Here is a 13627-nt window from a genome sequence, read left to right as displayed (position 1 = left end):
AGGTAATCAATACGACATTGCCATGACAACATATTGTATTGTTTTGCCTCGTGCTGACGGACCACTTGTTTACATAGAGGCTTGTTTATGCCGTTACGTGCAGCGGCTGTCGTCCGTCTGCCGTCTGCCCAATTTCACGTGAATGCAGCATGAAAAATATGATTGAGTTGCTTGTGATATACAACCGCAACGCTAGATGGGAGGAATTCCTACACAATGTACCTTTAAAGAAAATCTTAACTGATATTCAGGGTTCCTTATGCACAATCACAAAAAACATTTCACTATAAACAATACACCACACTGTAGTCTTATAGACTACATGTGAAACGTGGATCACATGTCTGAGTGAGACAAAGGTTCAGCCTCTCTCTGGTTTCTAATCACATCAGTCACTTTCTCCAGGAGACCTGTCATGATGTGTGTGGGAGTGTGTTTTCTTTGAGTGAAGTATATTCTATTGTTTTAACAGCTTGAAAAAATATTCTAATGACAATTTGTCCTCAACTTTTGCAATTCATTTATTCCACCCCATGTGGAACAAACGTGGTGTTGGTTGGTTACCTGGTGTGTATCCTCTGTCCACCGTCAGGCTGGGGAAAGGCATCGGTCTCAGGTTGAACTTGCTGTGTGAGAAGCTGCAGGAGGGTGAAGGCAGAATACCAGGATACTGAGAGGAGTCCAGAGCCGGCACTGGGATGGCACTCACCACCGCTGAAAAACAAACACACACACACAGAACAGTCAGTCATCCACAACACAACGGCACAGCAGAGATAAAATGTCATAAAATAATCAGTGAACCAGTAAAAACAAAAAAAAAGCCTGTATCCTCACTTGTTAGTTTTTATAGATCATGATATTGTACATTCTCTGGAACATCACCTCAGACAGGAATATATTTTTATTGAGATCAGTAAAAAAAAAGGAAAAATGATACTAAAATCATACAGGATCACATAAAAACACTGAGTGTACAGGGAAATATCAGTATATATCAGTGTGAGCAGGACTGGGACTTTCTATCACCCAAAGTCTCACAGTACAGACAGTAAACCAGTCAACAGCAGCAGTCAGCAAAACAGCCAATGAGAGCAGAGAGCTGCTGTAAACACAGAGGAGGAAAAACAGTCAGCAGCGCAGGCAGAGAACACAGAGTTCATATTGTGACCTTGAGAGGAAACTGCAGGGAGTCAAACTCACTGAGACTGATTATACTGCCTCAGGTACACACACACACACACACACACACACACACACACACACACACACACACACACATGCAGTGTGTGCAGTTGTCTGTGTCTTTTTTAAACACACATCCTCTCTTGTGGATGCCAGAGCTGCGTTCTGTTCTGTTTGTTAATGTTCATATGTATGCATTTTTTATTATAACTATCATTATTATTTCTTCTGGGTTTTATGACCATATTTGGACATGAGAGCTGGAGAGAGACAGGGAATGTGGCTTTTAATACAGTATGAGAGTTGTGTGGTCTCTGTTTGTCTTTTATTGTATTTTTATATCTCTTAGTGTTTTATCTGATCTTCTTAGTGTTTTTATATGCTTTTAATTTACTGTACCTATGTTAACTTTTAGTTAAGTATATTTTTTGGGGCTTTTTCGCCTTTAATGGGCAGGAGAGTTGAGAGAGAGACAGGAAATGGGAGGCAGAGAGGGAATGACATGCAGGATAGGGCCGCTCGAGCTAAACACCGCCCCTACTGTATGTTAATTTTTTAACTTTATGTATTACTGTTTGTGTATCTGTTGTGCAGCACTTTGGTAACCTTGTTGTTTTTATGTAAATCAAGGGTGTCAAACGTGCGGCCCGCGGGACAAAACCGGCCCAGCAAATTTCCAATCCGGCCCTCAGGATGAATTTGCCAAGTGTGAACATTTTAAATTGCACATATTTCTATCAAGAAATTTCAGGTTGTTCATAATATGTTTTGTAAAAGGATAGCTCATTAACTAACTAGTAAACATGTTAATAATGTACTAAAACAAAGGGTTTTTTCTTTTTTTTCTTTATAGGTTATCATGCTATTATTTTACTAGTCCAGCCAACTTGAGATCAAATTGCACTGTTTGTGGCCCCTGAACTAAAATGATATAAATAAAAGTGGATTGGATTGGACAGAGAAGGGGAACGACAGGCAGTGAGCTATACGGCGCGAAGGAGGAAAACAAACACATGTTGAGTCTATAGCTACCTGCTGCAGGTCAGAGACTGAGAGATCAGCCCAGTTCTCCTGCTGTACTGTGATGAACTGACAAAACAAGCTCACAGCTACTTGACTGTTGTTGTGTACATCGCTTGACGAAGAAGAAAAGACGCACATCTTCACCAGCTGTTGTCTCATTAAAGTCGTACTGTAAGGTGCAGATATACTGTAATTCTTTGTTTCATTAAGCAACAACACTTTCTTTGTTTTCTTACAAGAGGATCAACATCACAGTGTGGTAGGTGTTTGTACTCTCATTTAAAAAGCACAAACAGCTGGTTAGCTTGTGCTAGCTTTATATTCATATTATATAAAAAGTCAAAAGCTCGATCTTAAAGGGGAGCTATGCAAGTCTGGTCGCTTTTCCTCTGTTTTGCTAACCCTCCTCCCAGACATGTGCTTCAGTTTTTAACGAAGCTGGCGAGAACTCAATCCATGGAGCGGTGGATAACGTTATTTACCATGTGTGTATTTGTGTAGTCTTATCAGTCATAAACAAGAGATTATGGGTTACGGGGTGCGCTTGTATCGTGGAGTTACAAGCTGAGACGAGATCTGGGACACCGGGTCGGAAGTTACATGTCATCTATCTAACCATCATGATTACTCTCAAGCTGTTTAAAGGGATAGTTCAACATTTTGGCAAATTGGCCCATTGCCATAATCGCTATAGTCATAGCAGTAGGTTTGTTACCTTTAACTGTCGGTGTAAGCTGTTTTTAGAACGGAGGAGCGGAGCGGCAGGCTGCTCAGGGCTACGCTATGGAGGCTAAGGGAATTTCTTGGTTTTCCTCATCAAACTCATCAAATACACAACCCAACAACTACAAAACGCTGTCGTGGACAAGTTGTGAGCTGCACAATCACCATGCTATGAGATAATAATGGAACGTTACGAGACAGAGTTGTTTTAGGGGTAAATTCATGCAAAACCGCTGATGCGCGTTGCGTTCAGGGACAGTTTTTCAGCAAGCAGTCTCTGTATTTACCCTGTATTTACCTCGAAAACGGCTCCGTTTCGTAACGTTCCATTATTATCTCATAGCGTGGTGATTGTGCAGGTCACAACTTGTCCACGAAAGCGTTTTGGAGTTTTGGGATTGTGTATCTGATGAGTTTGATGAGGGAAACCAAGAAATTCCTTTAGCCTCCTCTGAGCAGCCTGCTGCTCTGCTCCACCGTTCTAAAAATAGCTTACACCGACAAATAAAGGTAACGAACCTACTGCTATGACTATAGCGATTATGGCAATGGGCCAATTTGCCAAAATGTTGAACTATCCCTTTGATTAAGATTAAAATGTATCATAGCTAAGGTTAAATTGTGCATAGTTCCTCTTTAATATTGTGTATAAAGAGCTTAGGGTGAGAACAGTGTCTTGCTGGATTAGTACAGTAACTTCTGGTAGTTTTGGTGAATCAGTCCTTCATGACTTGTTAGACGCTGCTGAAAACATCACCCATTCTGATGTAATAAATTCAAAATGTAAATGTTCTTTCAGATCCAGAGATGAGTCTGTATAAACCCTGAAGTCAGCTTCATGTACATGACAGCGTGTCCTGCACTCAGCCTCCGTCACGTCTCCACCCTGTTTCCAGATGAATTCAAAGTGACTGACAGAGAGAAGATGGGGGCGGTCTGTGACTCCTGCTTTCTCTCTTTGAAGCCCAGGGTCTAATTTACTAAATCCTAATCAATACCAATATTGACTGGAAAATATTGATAATTTGGACAAAGCAAGGCTGTGATCAGCAGCTTTACGAGGTGTGTGTGTGTGTGTGTGTGTGTGTTATTTACTTTGTTTGTGCTGTGATCATTTAGAGGGAGGTAGGGTTTGATTACAGCAGCGAGCTGACCAGAGATGAGCAAGTCTAATCAGTGCTGTTATTGATTAAGAATATTGATGACTGTTGGTGAAGTAGCCAACTACAGGTTAATGGAGATTGGTGTGTGTGTGTGTGTGTGTGTGTGTGTGTGTGGATAAGAGAGAGTGACAGCAACACAAAACCGGAATACAGAATGAAAGGCAAAAGGGAATCAGAGGAAGAGGCAAAACAACATAAACAATGATAACAGAGGATGGGCAGAGAAACAGATAAAAGAGAGAAAAAAAAACTAATGATAAAAAGCACGAGCAGACTGAAATGAAACTGAAACAGACTGATGGAAAGAGAAAGGCAGAGGAAAGGAGACATAAAAAGATAAAAAAGAGAAGGTAGATAGAGAGATCAGAAGGTCTATTGTCTGCAGAGAGGAGATGTGGCAGTGGGATAAAAAAAAAAGAGAAGAAGCCTCAAGCTGCTTCGGAGCAGACGGAGAGAGAGACAGAAACAAAGAGAAACAGTGCAGACCCTACAGGAATTTAAGAATTAATGCATATTCAACTAATCCCATATTACCTGCAAGAGTCTGCAATTCTGTCAAATTCGCATAAAAAGTCAAATTAGAGAAAAGCAGAAGAATCTTCTCTGATTCTGACACAGTCGTTTTTCCCAGTGATTCATTATGGGGCAAAATCCAGCTACAAGCTCACAAAACTGAAGTGTAGTCATTTTTTACAAGATTTTCATCATTTTAAATCTGTCATTTTCAGTGTCTTTTATATCAGTGTCTTTTATGGCTCTTTGTGCTGGAAACGAGTGGCAGCAAGTCCTTGCAGCTCATAGCTTTTGTAGTATATAAGTGTATTATTTGTTAATTGACTATATTCTATATAGCCTACTTACTATACGTTGCTTTTGTCTGACAATGGAGACAATGAACACCTGAAGAAGTCGTATTGCTGATGCTCCAAACTGTTGTGTGGTGTTGTAGTTGACATACATAGCTCAACAACAATTTGCTGTAACTTGCTGGTAGTTCAACTACATTCATATTTTGTGCTGCGTCGAGTATTTCAACTACTTTTTGGGTCATTTTTTGTAGTGTAACTATGCAATTTATAAACTACATTTTTGGCCAATTACATTAAATGTATTTTATAGAAAAAGACATACTGTATATAATATAAATTGTATTTTACCATTATTGTGTTCTGTTCTCTCTTTGAAAAAAGTCTGAGCCACTGCAGCATGTGATGTTTCAGTGTTGGCAAAGATGTTTTTAGTGTCAAACGGAACTGGCTGTCTGATAAACACTTTGAGAGATGCTCATGTGTCATTCTGTCCTGACATCTAGTGCTAGTGCCTGTAAGTGTTAGTGCCTCTGAAGTTCCTGTCATGATTTTAAACTTTGTTGTTCAAGTCACACCAATCTAGAATATGTCAACCTCTTTGTGTTTTTTATTACATTTTTTGTTCCAATCCAATCCATTTTGTTTATAAAGCACAATTTTAAATAAACACATTTTTTTTTGTTGTTGACTGATTTACATTTCTGTTTTACAAGTGGGTATTGTGGTAGGATTCTCATTTTCTCTTTATATTACCCAACATGTCTATGGTCAACCTACAGGATGTTGACCTGCTCTTTTTATTAAAAAAATAAAACTGAGTGTAGAGGCCTATCTCTGCTGGCATGTGAATGTTTTGTCAGCTAGTATATTGTGTTTCATATTCACCACATGTTGATTTATTTAACGCTGAGTTAGATGAGTATAATGAGTAGAAGTAGTTGTTAAAGCTACTTCTTTTTAGCTGTAGTTTGTTCAGCAGGCTTGCAAAGTAGCTTCCCCAGCACGGCTGTGGATTTATCCGTCTTGGCTGCAGGCGTTCAGCCTCGAGATGAGTGGAACGCCGTTCAGGAGACTGTTGCAGGAGTTCAGACCCTGCACCCTGATGGATTCATTGCAATCAGGGGAATTAAAACATGTCACTCTCTCCGCTCACCTGACTTTCACAGTATGTTGACTGAGGGAAAATAAGACACTTGATCTATTGCAAATGTCAAGGAGGCTTTCACTGCTGCAGCTCTACAACCACCTGGCAGTTCAGATCATAATCTGACTGTGCAGCCTTCCTATCCACAAGTTTCCGAACGTCATCTATGGTCAAAACCGGCTTCCGGTTTTGCCGGTTTGGTGGAATTGTACGTTTACGTTTCCATGGTTTTCAGTCGTTGTCATAGTTGCGGTAAACGCATGGATCTATTAACGCTGGCTTTTAACACGGATGTCAATTTGTGTGATGTCCACTGTTAAAAGTTGCTGTGATGATCCATGAGTTTTACAGATTTTCATTGAAGAAAAAAAAAAAGAAATCCATGCATTTACCGCAACTACAGAAACCATGGAAACGTAAACATAAAATTCCACCGGAAGAGCAAAACCGGCATAACAGGCTACGTTTTTGACGTTCGGAAAAAGGTGGATAAACCCTGTGTACTGAGGCAGACTGCAATCATTCAGCAACTGGACTCCAGAGGACATCCATCCATCCATCCATTGCATACTAAATCTGAACTCATACGTATAGGGTGAGGGTGGGGTTCACCCTGGGCTTAGCATGCACATCTCTGGACAGTGGGAGGGAGCTGGAGAACCAAAGCAGTGACAGGGAGAACATGCAAACTCCACACAGAAAGGCCCCAGGCTGACAACCACACCACTGCCTCCTCCAGCAGCCAGTGAGTCTCTACAGGAGTGTTCTGACTGCACAGTGCTGCTGGAGTATCAGGAAAACTCCAGCCACAACACTGACCTTGACTACATTAATTAACTGTATGGATCCTGTATGACCAGCTAGCACTGTACAATGCTTTCCAAACAACCCAGCATGGATCCTTAGTTACATCCTCTAAAAAAGGAAGCTGGCCCTGCAGCTGTGACTCCCTCCAGTCTCCTGTGTTTACCAGCAGAGGAGGTGAAGCTGGAGCTCAAGAGGCTAAGATCCTGGAGCAACGACTGAGTCCACAGGTCCCTCACGCACTAGACACAAGGAAAAATACTGGAATGGATGTCATCGTTTTTCTGTAAATATGTTTTATGTCTTCTTATCATTTTTATACAGATTTTGTTACTGTTTCCTTAATATTATTGTTAGCCTACGTTATTTTATTCTCCTAATCATTTTAGGAGAATAAAGGATTAATAAAGTTCTATTCTATTCTATTCTATTCTATTCTATTCCATATCCACAAGTTTCCGAACGTCATCTAAGGTCAAAACCAGAAGCCGGTTTTGCATTTCTGGTGGAATTGTACGTTTACGTTTCCACGGTTTTCAGTCACTGTCATAGTTGCGGTAAACGCATGGATCTATTACTGTAATGCTGGCTTTTAACACGTAAATTTGTGTGATATCCATTGTTAAAAGCTGGTGTGATGATCCATGCGTTTTACAGATTTTCATAGAAAAAAAAAATCCATGCATTTACCGAAACCATAGGAACGTAAACATAAAATTCCACCGGAAGAGCAAAACCGGCTTACGTTTTTGACATTCGGAAAAGGGTGGATAGATCAGATCAGATCAGATGAACTGTACTGTCCCCAAGGTGAAATGTGGCTTGGGCTAAAAAGTGCCTGACGCAGCCACAGTCACTTGATAAATTTACACACATTCACATACACAAACACGACAATGCCCGAACAAACTCAGTATGAAGCCGACTATATTAAAGAGCTCAATAAGAACAAATCGATAAGAATCTGTAACAATATAAAAAGTTGACTCAATAAATAAGGTCAAATCTTACATTATAATAATGAAAGTAACGTGTTTTGCAGAATGAAATGCACAGAAAATGATTTACTGTTGGAAAAAGTAGCAGTATATGAATTTATAGTGAAGCTCAGGATAATTATGGGTTATGTTTTTGTACTTATTGCAATATAAACATAACTCAAATTTTGACAGAAAGAGTGATTAGTGGATCAGTTGTGACTGTGCAGGTGGTAAAAACCTGAAGGGTCACACAAAACAGGACTAAATGTCACATGGCAGAAAAAGTGAGATTCTGCTTGTTACAACTACAATAAATGGCAGAAACCAGAGCGAAGGAGAAATATTAAGAAAAAAAGTGAATACACACAAACACAAACACCATGGAGCGTCAGAAGGAGAGGCAGTAATTAGATAATCTGCTTCATACAGAACTGGCTCAGTGATGTCATGTGGTGTCAGTGGGACTGCAGGTGTTGCACATCACATCAGTCTTCTGGCAAATGAAAGCAGGTTTACACAGACTGGTGCGTGTGTTTACAGACAGACACAACTGTGTGTCAGCATGGGGGGGGAAATACATGTGTGAAGTGTGACTGAGCTGCTGCTGTAAATACAGCAAATACAGCAACAGGAGCTCTGACAGTCTGAGGGAGTCTGTGGGAACGAGCAGAGCTGACAGGGGTGAGATGTGTTTAAAGTGTGTGTGTGTGTGTGATGGAAATGACAGGAGAGGAGTGTGTGATGGAGCTGAGAAGGTGCTCTGACTAATTCAGGCTAAAGGTATACTCTGTTAATCATTGATATGGAAACAGTCCTGAGCTCGACAGTCAACTAGTCAGGTCTACTAAGGAAGCAGCATGAACAGAGCTATGTGACAAAAACACACATGTAGCACTGCTCTCTTATATTAACTGAGTTTATGTGTGTCGGTGTTGTGTGGTAAGGCACTGGTGGATGTTGTAAAGCATGTGTAGTGATATTTTGAGCATAATAGAAGCCAGAGTCGCGGTTTTAAAGTTCTGCCCCTATTACTTTGCTGTTTAACTGCAGTGTAGTGCAGCTAGCAGGAGCAGAGCTACTGTAGGTCCTGGATGCACAGATTTGTCTCAGGTCTTTTCCTATCGTAGCACTCGGGCACCTAGAGCTGTAGAGCGTTATTTAGAAAATGACCGGAATTCTCCTTTAAGTTGATTAATATTCAGATAAGTTTACACATTAAAAGGTGTTTTATCTTAATTATGATAAAAAGGCGCTATTTACATTATTTAAACTAAAATGTTGACAGTTCATATTGATAAGTTAATAGTTTAGGCCTAATTCATTTCACTTCACTTCAAAGTGCGTGTGGATTAAAAGGTTTAAAAATTTCATATGTATATATTATGCTTAAGGATCTGGGTGGGTGTGGCTACCTGAGTAGTCATTCGGTCAGGCATCATGAGTGGAGCCACACAGTTTTTTTAACCTCTTTCTCTCTCTCTTTTAGTCTCCTTTTTAATTTTTCTCATACTGGATTATTATTGTATAATTGCTTTATTTTTTGAAGTAAATTGAAACGGAACAAGAGGATCATGTGGAGTTTTTTTTGCCGTTGACGTGGATGTGGAGGGATTAGAGCAGCAGGCTAATGGCTTCATTAATTAGGAACCCACATCAATAAAACTCCTTTTCAATTGGATCATCTGTGTGTGTGTTGTGTGTGTGTGTGTGTGTGTGTGTGTGTCCTCCCTCGGTTACAGTGTGTTTGGAAGTTTGGTCTCTGACATGATTCATGTTCAGAGACTCCTACAACTTCAGCCTTTTCATTTTGTCAGCTGTTTTTTCTTCTTTTGTTTTTTAGAATCAGCCTCAGACATCAGATTAAAGGTCCATGATAATATCTGTCATGTTTAGTCCAGCTCATCTTTTTTGTTTGAAGTCGACATTTAGTCATCAGGCTCTTTTTTATAGAAACCGACAAGAACAAATGTGCTGCAAGCAGACTAAAACAAGCTCCAGATTCCAAAAGGAAGCAAAACACACACACACACACACAAAATACTGCATTTTCAGACACAACAGAGGCGCTTCAGGCCTCTAGAGGTAAAACAGTGGAACACCCCAGGACAATATATAAACATGTTCATTTGCTACATTATCTGTTGTTATCTTGTTTTAGAATATTTTAAAAACTAAAGCCAAATATAAAAAAGATCACTAGTCGTCCTCTCAGGTAGAAGCTCATGCTTATGGTTTCCTGTAGTCGTCATACATGTGAAAGTAGAATAATGCATCTATCTCATATTTTGTCCACTTTGCTTTATTTACAAAATATGTCTTCAAAGTGCTGGGAGTGATATAACGTCAAGTAAAATCAAACTGGGTACAGACTAAAACAATCAGAGTAAAAACAATAAACATCTATTGTTTAATTCATTGTATATTGCCTTATAGTCTATGTTACCCTGTATCATACAATTACCAAGGTAACAGGGTAATACTCTGCAAATTGAACATGCTAATCCAGCCATTCATTTCAGATTTGGGCGGATGGAAGGTCACCTAGGTGACTGATGGGCTGCAGGAGTCCTTGCAGAAGCTGATGTATGATGTCACAGCCTCTGTGAACTCATCCAGACTGTCAGTCCAGGTCCTGAGCTCACCCCATTCAGTACAGTCCAAGAACGCCTGAAGGTCTCCTATGTCCTCACTACTCCACTGCCTTGGTGTTCTCTCCACAGGTCACAATTTGTCCACTAGAGTGTTTTGGAGTTGTTGGATTGTGTATTTGATGAGTTTGATGAGGGACAGGGGACCTGCACCATTCACCTCCATTGTGTTCACTGAGCAGCTCACGTCTCTGCCCCGCTGATCTCAAAACAACATGCACCGATAATTAAAGGTAATGAACCTACTGCTATGACTATAGGGATTATGGCAGAATGTTAGGGTTTGTGTATCCCTTTAAAGGCACCAATACGGCTAGGTGATATGGACCAAAGTAATAACATATTTTTTTTTATCTGAATGTCAGTATATGATATATATCCATATAAATATATATCCAATTAGAGTTTCGCCCAAAGTGTTATAGCATAGTGGCCCTAATAGCTTTTTTTTCTAAGGCAAACCCTAAAAAAAAGAGAGTCCGTTCTAGGGCTAGAAGATTAATCAAATTTTTATTGTGATTTCGATGCTGGATACAAACAATCTCAAAACTAATGGTAATTGAAGAAAAACTTTTATTTTGTCATTTTCTTAGACTATTGGGATTTTATTCTGAAAGACACTTGCATGTGCGATTCCGCCCCTGAAGCCTGCACTGCACTCTGTCAATACTGTGAACTCGTGAGAGGTGAGCGGCGGTACATGTATGTAAAAGTCTATAAACGTTTTCTAGTGTGGTAACTATATCAAGATAAATGATGACATCCCATCCTATGTCACATTTAAAAATATATGGATATATTTTAAAAACCTGATACTGTATATGGCCCAGCCCTAGTAGGCACCAAGCACAATGAGTGAGGAGTCTGTGTTGGTCTGCTGTGCCTCCTGCATGTTAGCCTGTGGTGGGATGTAAAACCAACCCGAGTGAGTGAAGCAGAAAGGTTCAGACTTTATGGAAAAAAATGTCCAGGTGAGGAGAACCACAGGATCTCTGTCACTGTTACACCAGACACTGTTGACTTGTAAACAGATTAAAATCCAGCCTGTTTTTTAGGCCTTTTCTCGAAAATTGCATATCCATAATAAAATGAGTATATCTCTGCAACCACAAGGTCTATTTGAATACTTTTGGTGTCATAGTAAAGGGAAAAAAATGAGGAATTGCTGAAATGTGTAAATTTCAGTATATCTGTTACTGGTGAAGAGTAAATGAAGATGACACACAGAAAAAAAATAATAAAATTAATATTCGCCTAAAAAAAAAATCATATTTTTGATGAGTGCCCTTTAGAATAATGCTGATGAACCTCAAACTCTCTATAAAATCATTGTACAACGTGTGAACATTGTCTCTGCAGTGGTTGATTCTGATTAATTGAAGCAGGACAAAATGATTGAGATTTTACTACAAAATATCCAGGCGAACTTTCCAAAATGTCCATTTTTGGCACAGCTTGGAACCACCTGCTACTATAAACTATTGTTTAATCTTTATTTTCACACAATTTGGATAAACTAACTGAAAATAAATCTACTGGAACCGATTGGAAATAACTAAAATAGTGGATTCAGTCTGATTCAGTCTCTCTGCGTACTGCTGCACTCTCAGAGCAGCTTCTGGGTGGGTTTGGCTTTCAGCCTCTATCTCTGCAGCGCAGTGGTCGATTCGAGTGAGGGGCGGCTCATTTTAACCAATAGAGAGAGAGGAATGACGCTAGACCCAGGTCGATGTGATTGGCCGCACTGGCAGCCATGTGCCAGCCATGAACCAGTCAGATCAGCAGATCCACGTGCAGGCCAACGTGGGGTTGTATGCGCGCGCACCAGGCTTCCGTGCAGGCTTCCGTGTAGGGTCCTAGCGCCGTCGGGTTTCGGCCCGGCTAGTTCAGATGTAAACACTAGGCAGAGTTCAACTGGAAATATTGTGGATTTACCCATAACACAACCTTTTCACGGCAAAACAGCAAAGGTAAGAGCAAATGTACGACCATGTTTTGGCCACGCAGTGTCTGTTTTTGCTCGACTTTGCTGGTTGTTGTCTTCTCCCTCTGCCGTGCTGCTGCTAGCTGCTGCTGCTAGCTGCTGTTGCTGGGGGAAGCCGATGTTCACGTTCAGATGAGAGGTCGCTGATGTGTTTTGCTTTATGTACAGTAGTATACGAGCCAGAAATGTGGCGACTGGGTCCACACAGAGGTGCTTTATGAAGTTTGATGTCTAGTTGTTTGTTTGAGTAGTGTTTGGGCTGTGTTTGGGTCATATAAACATGGTTTTTACACGTTGTAGCCCAGCTTCTGCTGTTTAATTTGATGTATAATATGACCATATTCTTTCATAATCAGTGCAGTGGGGGCTTTGTTATTGTTATGCATGTCTTCAAGTCCCCCATATGGGGGACTCTGGATTACAGGAGTTGGGGTTGTGCCAGCTGCAGAATCAAGTATCGATCCACACAGAGTCACTGTCCTTCTGCACCAGTGGCTCAAGTTTGTCCAGGTTGTTGCACAGTGAAATGTTCACTGAGGAGGAATAGAACCTGGTTTCCCCTTCTCTCCTCAGTCTGAGCTAACATACAACATGTGCTATTTACAGTAGTGTTTGTGTGTCTGTTGTCTCAATTGTGCCTCTTCGACTTTTAACATCACCGCTCCCAGAGACAGAAAGAGAAGAAGAGAGGTGAAGAATCTCCTGCCTCATCTTCATCATTAACATTAACAGGTTCAGACTGACAGTGAGGGAGTTGGCTGTGATTGTATTTCAGAGTCTGATCTATCAGGTTTTCACAATAAAAGAAAAGTTCACTCATCAGACTAAAAGTTTCAAAGTAAGAGTCCTTCAAGGAAATGTAAAGCAGTCAAAAGTACAATATTTTACTTATTACTTCAAATACAGATGCAAATAATAGATATACTTAAGTCAGTGTACAGTACAGTATGTACTCTTCTATTATCTCCTTCTCTGTTCCACCTTTCTTTTTCTTCTGATTGCAACCACTCTTCTTTTTGCCAGGCAACTCGTCCACTTGTGTTCCACCACCTCTAAAGCTGACTAATTAACACATAATATCACATTCCTACATGTTGTGCCTGAAGTGTACAAAACAAAACTATGCAATTATGCATCAGACGACTTGTTGTGACCAGTGGAGAA

General features: G+C 40.3%; 1 protein-coding gene across 2 annotated transcripts in view; it reads right to left on the bottom strand.

Annotated features, from left to right (window-relative positions):
* dcc (DCC netrin 1 receptor) overlaps window positions 1–13627 on the bottom strand; it is a 346433-nt gene that overhangs the window by 41509 nt on the left and 291297 nt on the right. For both annotated transcript variants that reach the window (XM_085794193.1, XM_085794194.1), the window contains exon 26: window positions 565–714. In XM_085794193.1, the coding sequence (XP_085650319.1) occupies window positions 565–714 (150 nt within the window). The remainder of the gene's footprint in view (window positions 1–564; window positions 715–13627) is intronic.

This window comes from Trachurus japonicus, chromosome 12 (assembly GCF_045865225.1).
Source record: "Trachurus japonicus isolate A0001 chromosome 12, Traja_1.0".
NCBI classification, from domain to species: domain Eukaryota; kingdom Metazoa; phylum Chordata; class Actinopteri; order Carangiformes; family Carangidae; genus Trachurus; species Trachurus japonicus.
This window is presented reverse-complemented; position numbering and strand designations above follow the sequence as displayed.